Source organism: Lepisma saccharinum (assembly GCF_977018435.1).
Source record: "Lepisma saccharinum chromosome 15 unlocalized genomic scaffold, izLepSacc3.1 SUPER_15_unloc_1, whole genome shotgun sequence".
NCBI lineage: Eukaryota > Metazoa > Arthropoda > Insecta > Zygentoma > Lepismatidae > Lepisma > Lepisma saccharinum.
The window spans coordinates 1151507-1170288 of record NW_028142892.1 but is presented as its reverse complement, the minus strand read 5'-3'; the positions used below and the strand labels follow the sequence as shown (position 1 = coordinate 1170288).

Sequence of the window (18782 nt, the reverse complement as noted above, 5' to 3'; positions counted from 1 at the left end):
CGATGCATGCCGTTGAGAAAACGGCCCAGTCTAAGCGAAGCTTGTGGTGTAAATTCGGTTCGAAAGCTTGCATTGATTACCGAGGGTTCGCTTCCAACATACACATGTCGCTTCTTTCGTTTTGAAAACTACCTTAGGAGTTTAATTGAACAGTCACCGCGCTTCTACAAACGAATCAAGTGTCCTTTATATCTTGTTCATATCTCAATGTCCTTCACACGGACACCCCGATGTAACGTCGTCGCCATGTAAACGAGGTGTCTCGGGTTCGATACCAGGAGGACACACACTTTAAACTGTAGGCTGACGCGTTCTTTCCACTTGGACTAATATTTATTGTTGTTAAAATCCTTTCTCGTTGTACAAATGTTTATTGTTCTTCCCAGCTGTAGAAATATTGTTATTCTTAATATCTCTAATTTGATATGTGATTTTTGTGTTTACATCTATTACTGATGATGTCACAGAATAGTGGCTGACATGTTGCCATGGTAATAATGGTTTTGGCTTTGAGTTTCTGTTGATGTGGTAAAGAGTGGTGAAGCTGGATTGTAAGGCGCTGTTATTTCTTTGAAATCACAATGGAATTACACACATATATGTATTTTTCATGGTAAGAAGGAAAATATACTTCTTTTTCTTAGTAAAAACTTGACTTCGATTTCATTTGAATAAAGAATTAGGATTACCCATATTCTGAGAGGCATCATGTGAACGCATTCTTGTGTTTCATTTAAATAATGTTAAAAAAAAAAAAAAACGTGTCAATGCCCAATCCCGATTGGCCTGTGTTTTCATAAAACAAGAATTCAATTCACGCGGACATGTAGCAATAAGATGGCTTTCTCATCTTACATCAGAAGTTATACAACTCTCTCTCAAAACATTATACACATAATTCCGGAAATATTCCTAAATATTCACCTTTTCCATCAAGCATCAAGGTTTATCTTCGCATCTCTCCTAGTTTCGGATAAAACGGAACTGAAATGCCGTTCCTCGGGAACTCCACGGCGCTTCAATCGAAACGTCACTTGTCTCAAGTGTCCTCCTCCGGGGACAAGAAAAGCCTTTCAACGCAACGGAGTTGGAATGTTGACAAGGCGTGTGTAACGGAGAATGTGCTGGCGAAAAGTGTTCACCGTTAGTTGTTTTGCTACAGGAATTAGATAGATCCCAGGCACGTGTCTATACATATATATAGGGTGATTCTTTATGTAGTTTACAACTTCAATAATTTATAATTATTTTTTGAACCACATACAGACTTGGTTTATATGTCATTATGCAGCAAAACACTTCTAGTTTTTTTTTTTTAGAAATCTGTTATGGTTCAATGTGTGCACCGTTGGTCATCCTGGACACATCCCAACGAAAGCCAATTTCCTGCCAAACATTAACCAGCATTTCAGGGGTAACATTAGCGATGGCTGTTGTGATGCCATCTTGAAGTTCATTAAGATTATGAGATAGGGGAGGGGTGTACACCCTATCTTTCACAAACCCCCACAAAAAAAAGTCGAGTGGAGTGTAATCTGGAGACCGTGGAACTTAGCTCTTTCCGCACCAGTGAAAGTTGCCATTTTCAACGATAGAATAGTGGCGCCGCATGTGATCAACTCCGCAACTACACACTACGTGAGTCAAAACTTGAAGTGTTTTGCTGCATAATGAAATATAAACCAAGTCTGTATGTGGTTCCAATAAATAATTATAATTTATTGAAGTTGTAAACTACATAAAGAATCACCCTATATATATATATATATATATTCGGAGGTCTCCGAACCAAGTTCATCACGAATAATAACGATAATGATGATTGTGATAATAAATTAAATAAATACTAATCAAAATATATAAATTAATATTATATTGTTATTAGACAAAAACGTAAAAAGACGGTAAGAATACAGATAAAACAACAGGTATTCATTACCTAGCTTACCTGTTGTTAAGATCGGCATAATTTATATAAAAACAAGTTCACAAAGTCAAATAGATGAAGAATTTAATATTTATTGATAACATAAAAGGTTGTTAGATCCAGTTGGGGAAAAGTAAAGTTTCTGATTTGATTTTATCATAAATACTCGTAGTAGTGGGCAAGCACCCTTTGGATCTGTCCTTCAACGCCGCATCACCCCAATATAATCCTTGCATTCCAATAAGTTCAGAGGAAAATAATAACCATCGATTATGCAAGAAATTATAATTTTAGTACTTCGTAAGTGTCTGGACCTCCTGGACCCTCCCCTTAAATCAGTAGCGTAACTAACACGCACTGCCCCCGCAACTTTTAGTTGTGCGCCCCTACTCGTTTCCAAAATATTAATTCACGTCTACATTTATATTAGGTAGGCCTATATACAAACAGGGTTGTATGTACAATTACACGTAAAGAAAAGGTTTTTCTACATGACACTTATATTACGCGTAAAAATTCGTAAAATATGTATAAAACGTAAAGTACATAAAACTAGAATCAAACATAAACATTAAAAGAAAACATGTTTTTTGCGATGGTTATTGTTATGTACGGAAGTTGGCAGCGGTAGAAACAAAAATAATAAACGCTTTAAAAAAACTTTCCTTCCGAAATTGAATGTGGTCTTACATATAAACAAGTGGATAGAGAGAGATTATTTTCGTAACAGCTCTGGCCGTTATGCATTTGCAGCTTCGGAGCGGGTCATAACACCAGAAACAACCAATCAGCAAGCAAGCCGCTGACGTCATATCTCGCGGCACCTATCGCTAACCATTTCGCTTGGGCTGTGCGCTGTAGGTAGGCTTGCTAGTGAAACTCGCGCAGTCAGCTGGAGATGTTACGAAAATAATCAGGCTCTAACAATTTTTTTTCCCTCTTCTTTGTTCATCTTGAATATTCATTGTTATTGAACATTTCTCACTTTATTTTCATGAAAAATAACAACTACATAAGAAACTTAACAACATACGGGAACACCAAACCTTGCTGAACCGCGGGTGGTAGATATAGGGGCAGGCAAGGGTGAAATCAGCGTTGCCAGCTAATTATCTTGCCTGTCGTCTACCCTTCGGCGACGTAAACAATGACTTGAACTATTCAGCTAATGAACGTTTTCTTCTAATCTGGTAATTAATTTTTTTACTTTTCTTGTGATTAATGTTTTCCATTTGCAGTTGTAGGGGTATAAAAATATATGTTTGTCACTCAAAATAGTTTCAGAGCACTAATCATGGTATAGAGGAAGAAAGTTTCAATTGTGTGATCGAACATGTAATACACCACGCAGCCAACTCCCCCTTCCGCTCACTGGCTGAGAGCATAGGCGTAAAAAACTCAGGTTTATTAACATTTGCAAGTTTAATGGTATTATTGTTAATGTCCTGGGACAGGGGTACACTAGTGCCATCTGTCGGCTACTAAGAAAGACTTCAGACCCGAAGCGAACGCGAAACATGTCGCTTCGGAACAGGACAATCAACGTTGGCATGGTAAGCCGTACAAGTTTCAGTTCGATTGGTGAAATCATCGAGCGACAAGTGTCGCGCGTCGATTCGGTGTGAAATCCCATAAGAGCCAAGCGACACGTGTCGCTCTGACTGGATTTCTCGATAGCGTGTCGGTCTGCTGTTCGCAGATGTGCGGTGAATATATTGCTTTAGACTGAAGGGACGCGTATCTTGACGCTTCGGAGTTGCCTATCGCCCGATGCTCGTTCTGAAAGATCCCTAAGCGAACCGAACTACCTATGAAACACGCAGTGGGGTAAGCAGGGAGAATTGGGAGGTATGTTTTTAAAACGAAGCTGTGTAGACTCTGATACTTGTTTTAAGACTTTGGACCCAATTTATTATCTTGAAAACCTTCAATTACCATCTCTTAAACCCACTTTAATCGTTTTACCTCCTTATTTTATGTATTAAAAAAATAAAAAGCAATTTACAACCCAATTACCCCCATGGGGGTAATTTGGAGGTATACCTAGAACTCACAATATATTAGTGCTACAGTCTGTGGACAAAAGGGTGTTAAAAGAGAAAGTAAAAACTACATTTTACACTCAGTTTTAAGAAAACTTCGCAATTTTCTTAAAACTAAATAAAACAATATTGTCCCAGTATTCTAGGGCTTTGAAAAACCTACTGCTTACAGTTTATATATGTAGGTAAATGATAATGTACATACAGTAAATTTTTTGGTACAACCTACAATTTTTTAGAGTATCTCAAAACTTTGAAAAACATGTGGGTAATTGGAAGATAGTTTTCTCCCCTCATTAAACCCCCCTTTAAAGAGCACGTATTAAGATTTTAAAAAATGCTTCATACTCCTTGGAGTATATTTACTTGTTTTAAGGCTCAAAATCAAACAATTCCTTGACAAAAAATTAGTGTTACATTTAGTTAAGGCAGGACAAACATAGTTTTTCACTTTTAAAGTCAGAAAAGTGCAGTAGTTGAAACAATACTTTTTTATTCGCTACAGAATTGAAGCAAAATGCTGAAAAAATTACAATTACTGCCCAATGAATAAAGTTATCATTCCATGTGCTAGTTATTGTTTTATGACAATACAGGAAATTAATAAAAATAAAATAAAATGATACCACCCAGTTACCCCACCCACCCAATTCCCCCGCTTACCGTAAATGTTTTAGAACTGTGTGGAGACTGTGGCACAACCACGAATCGAACCTGCAACCGACATTACGTTTGTCCTTCATGATTGCAGTAATTTTGAAGTTATTGAACGTCTAAATTTGCCGAAGGTACCCTTTTTGATGATGTGTTGACATTACAGTTTCACTTTTAAAGGACATTCCCATCGATTCACGAGGCTTATCAGCAAGGCTGATCACGGGATCCTAGCCCAAAATAAATTTGAATCTCAGCAGGGTGGATCTCCGTCACTGGGAGCAACGGCATCACCCTCATCCACCCCGTGAGGACGCTGGAATCCCCGTCGGGGCAGAAAATCGAGCCACGTCTTTTGACAGAAGGCTCGCTTCATTACGCCTCCGCCAGGGAATTTCAAAGGCCTCGCGATATTCCGAGCCGGTGAATGACTAAAAAGCAATCCCTCGCCGTAAAATCAATACGGCCACTTCCAAAATAGAATCGAAGACGGAGAAACTGATTGAAAATCCCGAGAGGAGTCGAAGCGTCTGCACGTGACGAAAACCGTATCCGTTAATTCCATGGACTTGTTTCATTCATATTCATGAGATTCGTAAAATGCCTCTTGACAGATTTCTGCAACTGAAAAGCCCATTGGAATGGTTAATCCCGTGTTGGTTATTATTTAAAGTAGGCATTAATTTAATGCTGGAAGAGATTGCAACGAACGACGTCACAGAAAAGTTCCTCGAAATCAAAGCTTTTTCGGTCTTTCGCGCAGGTGCGGATTTTACAACCACGATGCGTGGGTAACATATCGACTGATTGAAACTAAAATGCTGGGTTACTCAGCACTTAGGCTATTTGCACCGTCAATCTATACGGTTGATTGAATTGTTAGTTTGCGCAGCTATTTTGGCTAATGAAGGCGACGAGATTGAGTGATGATATGAAAGAACGCTTACAAACAACACCCATGTCCAGGGCGGGCTTCGAATAAGGAACCCTTGGCGTCCTAGTGATTGTGCTACTCCACCATGGACGTCAGCGTCAATCTATTAGGGGACAAGCCCTTGACCAACAACGATATGAAAGAGAGATCTTAAATAAAACAAACCTTCTTAGCAAGGACGTATTTAGGAACGGCGGCAGGGGATCCGGACTCCCCCCCCCCCCCCCCGAAAGGATTATCTAGCACTAAAATTAAATAATGAAAATATTCTCGTTTAGCATTTGTTGTATAATCGATGGTTATTAATTTCCTCTGAAGGTATTGAAAGTCAAGGATTATATTGGGATCATACGGCATTGAATGACATTACAAAGATTTATGCACGCTACTATTCATAATAATGTGCATAAATATTAATCAGAAACTTTACTTTTCTCCAACTGCATCTAAAATTGTTTTTGTTATTCAATAAATATTCAATTCTTCATGTATTTCGCATTAATTTCATTGCCAGAGCACTTGTTTTTATATAAATTATTCCGATCTTAACTACAGGTAAGCTACATAATGAATATGCGCTCTTATATCTTTATTCTTATACCCTACCCTCTCTTTACCTATTCATGTAATAATAATACAATATTGATTCATATGTTGTAATTAGTATTAATTTGATTTAATGCAATTATTTAAATAAAAACACTTGGTTCGAACCCCCCGAAACATATTTCTAAATACGTGCCTGCTTTTAAGGTAAAACGCATTATGTACAGATAAACTCCTTACCCAGCCTAAAAAAAAAAATATGTACCTCCCCTTCCCGCTGACGGCGTAGTAGTAACGTCGCCGCCTTGTAATCAAAGGGTCACGGAATAAATACCCGGTGGTTCGGATCCAACTTTAAACTGTAGGCCCAGCCCAATTCATCTTTCTGTGCATAGAGCGAACTTAAGAAAAAAAAACTTAACAAACTCACTATTCAACTTCATTGCCGTGATTAGAGAAAAGTGGCAAAAAAGCGAAGTAAAATAACAGCAAGTGGTAACTGGATATACGATGCTACGCTCGAGACCTCGGTGGCGGAGTGGTTAGCACAACGAGCTATGGTGCAAGGGGTTCCAGGTTCGATCGATTGATTTGTATATTGTAGGCACTTCATCACTATTGCTATTTCGGCCCGTCACGTTATACGGGGATAAACTATTTACATAAAACAAAATTGAGGCCAAGGAACTAAACTTTTACTGTCAGCGAGGACTAAAATGTCCTTAACTACAGGCTCGTAGGCAGGGGGGGCTAAGGGGGCTCCCTCCCGAAATCCTACAAATATCTAATTTAAATAGCGAGTGGTAATTAATTTTACTTCCTTATCAGGATTAAACATCTCGTATAATAATTTGTAATATACTGAGAAATACATCTTTAGGGCTTCTAGCCACCTTTTTTCACCTTTGGATGGATGCTGCTGATAAGGGATGAGCCCCTCCAGAAATAAAATCCTGGCTACAGGCCTGCTTAACTAGGTTAAAATCTCAGGCTGCAAAGGGACACTCAGCACACACAAGGACCAACACAGAACCCTACAGAGGATTACACTGGCCGTAGGTCCAGCCGCCAGAGCCTCGTTGGCCTGCAAGAAGCAGTTACAATGGTGTAGCCTACTACGGGGAAGTGAGGTTGACTTTTGGATGAATTACCAGGTCACCCCTTACAGGCCTTCCCAGGTTCGATTGATGATTGAGTTGGTGTTTTAAGTCCACTTTATGCACAGTAAGGCTAATCGGGACTAGACCTAGTTTAAAGTGGGATCCGAACCACTATGTGCCTCCACCGGGTATCGAACCCGGAACCCCTTGATTACAAGGCGACGACGGTACAGTAGGATCCATTAGTATTACCGAGCAAATTGTCCATGACTATTTTCATTAATTTTTATCTTACATCCTGTGTGTTTTTAAGGGATGGATTTTTATGTATGCTGGTGCAGAAGTTGTCAACAGCTTGTTTTGACTTTTCTTTTAATTCTTGAAGCTCTAATTGGGTCAAAGAAAGTGAACGAACATGGCGATGGACAATTTGCACGGTAATACTCGTGGATCCCACTGTACCACTGCGCCATCAGGGAGGTCTCTCCCAGGTTCGAGTCCCGGTTCAAAATCATTATGTCACCACTCAACCTCATGTTCGCGATTAGCGAAAAGTGCAGGAAAGCGAAGTATAAAAAAAAGCAAGTCAAGTCAAAAGATACTGTCCTTCAAAGCCGTATGATCCATATATAATCCTTGCATTCCTATAAGTTCAGAGGAAATTAATAACCATCGATTATGCAACAAATTATGATTTTAGTACTTGGTAAGTGTTCTGACCCCCCTGGACCCTCCCCTTTGATAAGAGCCTCTGCATATTGTAGAAAAAAAAAAGTCAAGTCAAAGGATATAGTCTGAAGAATTCGAACAGGCACCCTGCTCAAGTAATTTCTGAGATTTGGCGGAATCGGTCCGCAAATCTGATCTCTCGCCAGCTGCGTTATCGATTTCCACCCAGACAAGCCCACACGGCGACCGATGAATGAGTAATTTGGGTCGGCGGAGCAGCGCAACCACCACAATGCAGTCGGTGGCTAATTCTGGACAGACGCAGTCACTTCGGGATTTGCGACGCACAAGCAAGGGTATTCAGGTGACGTTGCCATGACACAGTTAGAGAAAGAGGAAGTTCCGTCGAAAGAAACTTCCTCCTGCCGAAACTGTGTCGCGTGAACTTCGTTTTTTGTTCCGCTCGTTTTGTGAAAACAAATCCCCCAACTTGTACAGTGGGATCCATGAGTATTACTGTGCAAATTGTCCATCACCATGTTCGTGCACTTTATTTGACCCAATAAGAGCTTCAAGAATTAAAAGAAAACTTAAAACAAGCTGCAGACAACTTCTGCACCAGCATACATAAGAATCCATCGTTTAAAAACACATAGAATGTAAGAGAAAAATGAATGAAAATAGTCATGGACAATTTGCAGGGTAATACTCATGGCTCCTACTGTACAAGCCTCCATTCTCAATCTTGACTGAGTTTTTGTGTTAAGTCGAATTTATGCACAGAAAGGATAATCGGAACTGGACCTACAGTTTACAGTGGGATCCGAACCAGTATGTCTCTCCACTGGATATCGAACCCGGAACCCCTTGATTATAAGGCAACGACAGTACCACTGCGCCATCGGGCCTACAATTTAAATTGGGATTCGAACCACTATGTGCCTCCACAGGGTATCCAACCTGGAACCCCTTGATTACAAGGCGACAACGTTACATCTACGCCATCGGGGAGGCAATCATTCCCAACCTTCGATATTTTTACAAAGAATGCCACTTAAATTCGTAGTGTACATGTAAAATTAGATACCACTATGTGAGAATCTAGGATATTCATAAAATATCATCTACGATTTCGTCACTATAAGTGACTTTTATTTCCAAATTAACGCGATTATAATGTGCGCTTTCCTAATAGAACCTTATTTTGTTTCAGTAAGAAGCTTTCCAGATTTCACCGTATTTGACGTAATTTTTGGTTCACCAGTCTCATGCTCACTGGTGAATTTTGGAAAACGCGGTTCGGAAGCGCTCGTACAATGAACCACATTAGTGGTGACGTCACAGCAGAGACTGAGCACAATGTGAGCCCAAACAAATGTGACACGTGGTTTTCTCCTATTCAAAATCATTCCATCGGAAGTTGCAGCCTTAAGTATTGTGGCAGTAGTTATGAAACAAAATTGTGATGTGTATCGTACATCCATGTAAAGATGAGACTTCGGAGTATACATTGATATATTAGACATACACACACGTCACGACTGAGTTTCATAACTGCTGTCACAATCCTTAAAGATGCGATGAAAAATCCAATGCTACAGAATAGGCCAAAACCACGTGACATCTTGTTTGGACTCAATCTGCTCGGTTGTCTGACGTTAACGTCGCCACTAATATGTTAAGTCATCACCCCCTGGAGCACCCGTACAATAAGGAAACGAGGCTTGGTTACCTGCAACTCGGGCGGCCCTCCTTCATCCCTGATGAGCAGCAGGTAGCTCTGTCCATCCACCACGATCTCCTTCTTGAAGCGGCCGCCCTCGGGAGACTCCTCCTGCATGTAGGAGCCCGTGAGGTAGCGGTGCACCAAAGCGGACTTCCCCGAAGACAGGGAGCCCACGATGCCCAGACGAAGATCAGGCACGGACCGGCTCAGCGTCCACTCCTGGCTGTTCACGAACGAATCTGAAACGGAGGAAAAGGCAATTACAACCATGGTATTATTATTACTAGCCTAAAGGTTCCGGGTTCGATTCCCGGCCGGTTCAAATCGAGAACTTTTCAAACGTTGGAAGGGGCGCCTGCGCCCACCGAGCGTCGAATAACATGGGTACCTGGGGGAAACCCTGGGGGGTAAATGAGGTCAGGGGAGTGATGCTGATCATATCACCCCCACTCACGACCGGATCAAGAAAGTGTGGGGCGTTACCCCCACACCCCCTATAGGCCTTCTTGGCGTGGTGCTATGCACAGGGGAGCACTTTACCTTCTTTTTTTTTTAGCTGATATTTATTTATCCCAATCTTGTATTAGACAGGAAAATAATGAATTCCAACTATAGTGTAAAATGTAACTAATTTTAAATGTGATCGTGAATGTCACTAATTAGCTTAGCGACTCCGAAAACTATGGATTCGACACTAATCTAGGTCATTTGTGGCATTTTATTTTTCACCCTCCCCCCTCTCTCACCCTCCCTGCCGATAGGAGATGAACTTGGAGTTGAACCGCATTGAGTGTGTCACGAAAACTATGGATTCCATTCGCAACACAGCCTGAATGTTAGACAACCCGAGAAATACTATCGTTGTGCGGGTTGCATATAGTCACGGATGTCTGTCCGTGCGGAATTTAATATGGGTGGTTCTCGATTATTTTTACATGTCACCCCACCCCACCCCTAGGGGTGCCAGGGGTGTCTTACCTCCACAGTATTTATTTCCAGATTGCAAGTGATACGTGTAGCAAGTTTGGTTGAAATTGCTGCAGGCGTTCGAGAGTTATGCTGGAACAAACAAATATACACACCCACACAAACACACACATCCATTTTATATATATAAAAAAGTAGATAGATTATTATTATTTAACGTTGGTTTTTTCCTATTTGTGTTGGTCGTGATGTAGTCACCGGAAATAATGGAACACTTTGGCGACAAATGATGTACAGGTTGCCTCAGGTTATAGACAAGGCGAGTTCTGAAAGATTTCCGAACTTACGGGAGTGACTTTGGCTCTCGAAAGCCTTGAAACCTTTCTTGAACTTACAACCTGATCGATATCCCAAGATTTTAGATCCTGATATACTCGCTTCCCTAGAAGACATTATAGTGTGTTGCCTAACTATACGGCGGTGGTAGAAGTTGCCATTGAAAATTTGCTATTCAAGTCCACTTATCGCCGTTGAGTTAGGCAACACACACAACACCTTACAGGTAAGTAATATTTCAGGATCTTCAGGGTGTTCCGAAAGTCTTGTCAACCCCTACCGAAAAGTAATAAGAATAGAGGAACAATATAATATCAAACACATGCACTGGTTTTAGTATATTCACTTTCATTGACACCGTCACACATCGAGAAGGTCTGCATGAACACCATCATTTTCGTGGCACAAAATGATGCGGCGCCATGTCCTGTGTGATTGATTGATTAATTGATTTGGTGTTTTAAGTCCACTTTGTGCACAGTAAGGCTAATCGGGACTGGACCTACAGTTTCAAGTGGGATCCGAACCACTATGTGCCTCCACCGGGTATCGAGCCCGGGACCCCTACAAGGCGACGACGCTTCCACTGCGCCATCGGGGAGGCCGCCATATCCTGTGTGATATTTCACGAAGCTGTGCTTTGGTGATTGTTGCAAAGGCTGCCCGAACAGGGTACTTCAACTGTTGGGTATTCTGGTATCGCTCTTGTGAAACTCTCTCCTTGATAATACCCCACAGAGCGTTGTCGCAAGACGTGAGGTGAGGTCTGGACTCCTGGGAGGCCAATCGAGAGGTGCTGGAAGTCGTCGTGATCCTCGCCCTATCCATCTATACCAAAAAACTTCATTCGCACCCTGTAGGTGTCCCATTTCTATTGCCGGCGACCGTATATGAAAGAACAAACACAGAAACGCCATACTCTGTCCCAGGAATGAGAAGCAAACTAACGAAAGCGAGTCCTCTGCGCAAGTAGTGACTCGTCAGGGCTCGACCAATGAGCGCGTGAGGGTGGGAGTGAGTGCCTCTACCACCCGTTTGAAGCAGCGCACTGCTTTGCTCGTCCCAATTGCTTTTTCCCCTTCTGCGCCGTTATGCGCGTCCTTGCTCCACACACTCGTGAAACGAAGTATAACGCTCGGTCACCTTCACAATTCCCGTCATTCACATGGTTCACAATTAAAATAAACTATCAAAACTGCTAGCATAGCGTGCAATGCACAAGTATTTGTCGACAAATTGTCCATGACCATTTTCATTAAATTTTCTCGAACAAAATACGTGTCATTCAGGAATACATTTTTGTGTATGCTGGTGAAGAGGTTGTGCCTCCTATCTTGTTTGACATTTTACAATTCTTGAACCTCTGGTTGCTTAAAGCGAGGAGAATAAACGTGGTGATGGATAATTTACTTGGTAATACTTATGCACCCCACTCTACTTGCCGATTCAAATTTTAACTATTTCATTTCTCTAAATTTCGGACGCGGCCGTAACCCCATCAGCTTCCCTGCGTACGACAGTGCGAGTTCAAAGTCGTGGAACCAGCCACGAGCTAAGATCTTTCCCGGTAACCCCTACACCACTAAAACATCGAAGGCAGCTTGAACCAAGTCGTTGGAAGTGAGGTCACAACCACAGAGCATACACAAGACGAGAAGGCATATAGAAGCATTTCGCGTGGCTGCTGATAGTTCATCGACATCTCGGCAGATGTCGCCTACATACGACAATCGCTCATGGAACCTCTGAAGAGAGGAGACATGCATGCTTCCCTAAGAATTCAGATATATATTTGTTCTTTGAGGGGGCACTCGGTGACGTACTTGAGATTCTGCAGGGTGTCTAAAAAGACGTTAAACGTACGTTAACTTACAGTATACGTCATAAAGTATGTAGTTAAGCAGCGTAATTGATTTGTACCTAACACCTTTTCATAGAAAACGTTATTCCTCTTTTGAATAGTTATAGTTAGGGCTCGGAAGTTGAAGACCTATAAATTACCAAAAAAAAGACCTACAAAAAGACCTAAAACTATGGGGATAAAAGGACCTACAAAAAGACCTAAAACTATGGGGAAAAAAGGACCTAAAAGGACCTAAAAAAAGACCTACAAAAAGACCTAAAACTATGGGGAAAAAAGGACCTAAAAGGACCTAAAAAAGACCTACAAAAAGACCTAAAACTATGGGGAAAAAAGGACCTAAAAGGACCTAAAAAAAGACCTACAAAAAGACCTAAAACTATGGGGAAAAAAGGACCTAAAAAAAGACCTACAAAAAGACCTAAAACTATGGGGAAAAAAGGACCTAAAAGGACCTAAAAAAAGACCTACAAAAAGACCTAAAACTATGGGGAAAAAAGGACCTAAAAGGACCTAAAAAAAGACCTACAAAAAGACCTAAAACTATGGGGAAAAAAGGACCTAAAAGGACCTAAAAAAAGACCTACAAAAAGACCTAAAACTATGGGGAAAAAAGGACCTAAAAGGACCTAAAAAAGACCTACAAAAAGACCTAAAACTATGGGGAAAAAAGGACCTAAAAGGACCTAAAAAAGACCTACAAAAAGACCTAAAACTATGGGGAAAAAAGGACCTAAAAGGACCTAAAAAAAGACCTACAAAAAGACCTAAAACTATGGGGAAAAAAGGACCTAAAAAAAGACCTACAAAAAGACCTAAAACTATGGGGAAAAAAGGACCTAAAAGGACCTAAAAAAAGACCTACAAAAAGACCTAAAACTATGGGGAAAAAAGGACCTAAAAGGACCTAAAAAAAGACCTACAAAAAGACCTAAAACTATGGGGAAAAAAGGACCTAAAAGGACCTAAAAAAAGACCTACAAAAAGACCTAAAACTATGGGGAAAAAAGGACCTAAAAGGACCTAAAAAAAGACCTACAAAAAGACCTAAAACTATGGGGAAAAAAAGGACCTAAAAGGACCTAAAAAAAGACCTACAAAAAGACCTAAAACTATGGCGAAAAAAGGACCTAAAAACGGAAAAAAGGACGTATAAATGTGATCGAAATTAATTAATAACTTCAGTTTTAATTACATATTTAATTAATAAAAAAATTAAAAATTCTGGTATGGAACACACAGTGCGAAAAAACTATATAAATGAAATGCATCTTATTTCAGACATTATATAACTTCCCCGACTCTCCATCTGCGTGGCACCTCCTTATATGACTTGAGATCTTTGCAGCCGTGTGCTGTCTGGTGGTATACACCGTGCTGAAAGCTTCAAAACAAGATAAAGTTGCCTCTTACAGCGCGACCTTCCAGACAAGTTACGGTTAAAGGACCTTGTACCGTACCTGCTTCAGTCGTCCAAAAATGTTTTTCTCTCATTTCATGGATGGTTAAAATATATATATATATTACTACAGAAAGGATGTTTAAGAGGTGATGAACTGACGATGATTCGAATTGAGAAAAAAAAAAAAAGACGTTAAGACCTAAAAAAGGACCAATAAGACAAAAACGCCGAAAAAGGCAAAAAAGGACAAATAAAAGCCACCTTTTTCTGGCCTACAATGACCCAAAATGAACATATATTATGTTGGGTCTCGTCTTCGGACACTAGGGAAAAAATGATTTTTCCTCAACTTCCCAGCCCTAGTTATAGTATTTTTAAAATGTGAAGCGATACATTGTTTACATCTCACGCGGACGCCATTACAACTGCCCTCGTGACCTACATACAGGTCGCTTCTGATTGGCTATGCTACGGAAATAGGACGGATCCCATCCTCGAGAAATGCCATGAAATATGCCACGATTTCTCGCTTTACCGGTAGCATTTTGGTCACGGTATAAATGTTACGAAAAATGCTAAGGACTATTTGCGTCTAAAGCAGGTAAGGTAAGATAAAGTTCACCGTGCATATGGCACCGTGCCCCGAAGGCACATTTAGGGGATGCGGAAAGTCCGGCAACATATTCTCGATCCCGGCTATTTTAAAGGTGATGTGATCAGTACCACGCTCTGGCCGCCTTTACCCCCAGGGTTTAAGTCTGGGTGAGCTCCAGAGCCGCTTTATGCGGGGACAACGTCGTAAAAATTCCGACCGTGGATCACCACCCTGGAAATCGAAGAGCGTGGCAGTCGGACGCCCCACCGACTAGATCAGCGGTTCTCAAACTATTTTCTGATTGTACCCTTTAGTCGTAACTACATGTCTAATGTACCCCCAACATAGATTTTCTCCGAATAGTGGGTTTTGGGGATTATTTTGGCTGCCTGATTGGTGAAGCGTTTTTGATATGTTGGAGGTGTGTATCAGCAATGGAGCAAAATGGCATTCGGGCTGTATGTGGAAAGATGGTAAACAAATAAGCACTAGAATCCTACGTTTATTATTTTATTGGGTCGTCCACGTTTAGAATCTTTAAGATTAGGTAAAAAAAGGTAAAGTTCCCCGTGTATACAGGGTGTCTACCAAATAACAAATCCATTTTTTTTTTTTTACTTTTTCTTGACCTTTCTTTTCTTTTCCCGACCTTTTTCTTAACATTTACGAGGTGTGGCTAGAAAAAAACCGGATTGATATTGATGTCGACAAACGGTAAGCGCGTCAAGGTCTAGCGGTGCATGAGTGTATAACGTGATATCCTGCCTATCGACTGTGTGACTGTCCACGGTGCGTGGCAGTCAGTTCCGCTGTAGCTTGTGGACGAAGTGAACCGTACATCTGTGCTCCGTCGGAAAAATGTTAAGTGTGAAAGTGGAACAGCGTATCAATGTGAAGTTTCTTATGAAACACGGAAAATCCGCCACAGAAACTTACGGTTATTTGAAGGAAGTGTACGGAGATGAGTGTTTATCACGCACGCAAGTGTTTGAGGGGTTTCAAAGGTTTAACCCTTAGTACGCCGCACGGTCTGACGAAAGTAAGCCCAGTGTCGCCGAGGCTTTGAGCGGGAAATTTGAATTCGTATACATAATGGAGAAAAATCGTAACAACTCTGGCACTATGGGACCAATCTACTTCGGATAACTTTTGTTTTGCAGGCAATACATCGGTGCATGCAACCATGTAAAATTTGGATGCCCCAACCGTGGGGGGGGGGGGTTACGGGCGGGGCTGCATCCCCCCAATTTCAATGAAAAAAAAATAAAAATTCGGAGTTTGCCCCCTCTTCTCCAGCTACTTTGGGGAGAAAACCGGAACTTTTGCTTTTTTTTCAAAGAATGGACCTTCCGCAACAGAATGAAACTTGATTCATGTTCGTGGGTGCAATACAATTTGAATAATAAGGCAAAACGTAAAACTCTAGCGAATTTTAGCCAATTTGCATATTATTCATAAAATTGTTATAACTGACACTATGGGACCAATCTACTTCGTATAACTTTTGTTTTGCAGGCAGAACATCAGTGCATGCAACCATGTAAAATTTGGATGCCCCAACCGCGGGGGGCTTACGGGCGGGGGCTGCATCCCCCCAATTTCAATGAAAAAATCATAAAAATATGGAGTTTGCCCCCTCTTCTCCAGCTATTTTGGGGAGAAAACCGGAACTTTTGCTTTTTTAAAAAAGAATGGACCTTCCACAACAGAATGAAACTTGATTCATGTTCGTGGGTGCAATACAATTTGAATAATAAGGCAAAACGTAAAACTCTAGCGAATTTTAGCCAATTTGCATATTATTCATAAAATTGTTATAATTGACACAATGGGACCAATCTACTTCGGATAACTTTTGTTTTGCATGCAACCATGTAAAATTTGGATGCCCCAACCGTTGGGGGGGGGGTTACGGGCGGGGGCTGCATCCCCCGAAATTCAATGAAAAAAATCATAAAAATGTGGAGTTTGTCCACTCTTCTCCAGCTGCTTTGGGGAGAAAACCCGAACTTTTGCTTTTTTCGTTCGCACTTGCATCTTGTGTAGCTACTGTGAATTTATTTCTCCCTTTTGATTCGGCTCTTTGAGGAAATATGTCCGGAAGGAAACGTTTGTGCGTTAGGGAAATCGATGAGCTGTTATATGATGCGAAGTGTTTATGGTGAGGCGTTTGTTAGTCCTAACAGAGGAGGGACGGAGCCTTTGCAATCCTTTCTTTTGTCTATACTTCTGGATAGACGCACGCTTTAGACTCATGCTTTTGGCCTCTGCCTATCGTCAAGCTTCATTGCATTTCTAACATAGAGGCGACAGAAAGCTGACAATGCCAAACCTCATCCAATCCCCTCTCTCCTTCCCCTACCCCCTAATCCCCGCCACTACTTCAGCTCGATCACCAGGTCTAAACACAAAGAAGAATGTGTGCCTTATCAGTACTAAATCACAGCGTTGGAAGCTTGGAGGAAAACAGCATCGTAAATACCAAGCATTTATTGTGTCTGTCAACTGAAGAGCGAACACGTGTTTGGGTGAGCCCAAACACGTGACATATTCTGAGAAAGGAGGGGGTGGGGGGATTTGGAATTTTCGAAACATGATTGCAAAACATGTTCCCGAACGAACTGTCAGTGTTTCAACCTCAATATACATATATAAGTGTGGCAAACCCTCGATAATTGTATCTAAATCTGTTTGTAACATATGTGTTACAGCGGCTACAAGGGACATACTTTTTTTGTAACATATGTGTTACGGCGGCAAACTAAGGGTTAAAAAGGGACGAGAAGTGACCGCGGATGACTTGCGTCCTGGACGGCGTTGCACGTCAAAAACGGAATCAAACATGCAAATGTCGGTGAATTGATTCGAATTGTGTACCCGAAGGTCAAACTGTCAACCAACATTATTTCATTACGATGCTGACGACCCTTTGTGAGCGAGTAAGATGACGACGACCTGATTTGTGGAAAAGCAAGTCATGGATTCTTCATCAGGGCAATGCTCCTGCCCACACGGCATTGTCAGTCAAGACTTTTTTTGGCCAATCATGGGATCCCAGTGTTAGAACATCCACCTATTCGCCGGATCTCGCTCCGTGCGACTTTTTTTATTCCCAAAGGTCAAATTAGCACTCAAAGGAACCAGATTTACGACCGTAGGATCTGTGAAAACAAAAGCGAAGGCGGTCATAAACATGATTTCAGAAAATGGATTTCCAGCACTGCTTCCAGCAATGGAAGATTCGTAAGGAGCGGTGTATCGATAGTACAGGAGAGTACTTCGAAGGGGATAATGTTCGTATTGTACAAAATAACCAATAAAAGATTTTGTAGCAACAGTCCGGTTTCTTTCTAGCCACAACTCGTATTTCTCGCCCCCTACTTAGTTGGAAATTAAAAAAAATATTTGTATTCTATGAAAAACCCTTACCCAAAGCTGGTTAAGATGAAAACAGAAGCTGTACTTTAAAAAGAGATTTAGACTTGCTTTAATTATAATTATTAATGCACGTAAATATTAATGCTTCAGACATCATCCTGGATGGTGAATGACGACGGAATTCTGAAGAAACAAAGTGAACAAATCTCAATACAAATTTAGATTTCCAAATATTCAACTTTATCAAATCCCAGTACAGGTATATAACAATGTAAATTCACTATACTGTCAAAAATAGCAAAAATGCTTGATCACAAGCATCATTTCTTGACTTTTTCTTTACTTTCTTGACCTACTTGTTGATTTCTTGACTGGTAGACACCCTGATATAGCACCGTGCCATCCAGGCACATACAGGAGTTGTGGGGGTAAAGCCCCATACATTCTCGATCTCGGTCATAAAAATATTTCATATATTTTTTTCCAGAGTTATTGAAAAAGTAAAGAACAAAAATAAGTTTGTAAACAAACTGTCTAGACAATTTTGAAGTTTTTATTGTAAATCCCGAGAGCTTCTAGTGAGAAGGATGTGCCTGCGTAGCCTAACACAGTTTCTTGATGTCTGCTTGTGCACCTGAAATTATCAAACGGAGACTTAGCTCCAAATTTAGCCTAATTGGAACTT

At 40.9% G+C, this 18782-nt stretch overlaps 1 protein-coding gene across 1 annotated transcript in view; it reads right to left on the bottom strand.

The window, feature by feature from the left end:
* CenG1A (Centaurin gamma 1A) overlaps positions 1 to 18782 on the bottom strand; it is a 151665-nt gene that overhangs the window by 65480 nt on the left and 67403 nt on the right. Inside the window, exon 2 of the mRNA XM_083115816.1 lies at positions 9605 to 9837. Within this exon, the coding sequence (XP_082971942.1) occupies positions 9605 to 9837 (233 nt within the window). The remainder of the gene's footprint in view (positions 1 to 9604; positions 9838 to 18782) is intronic.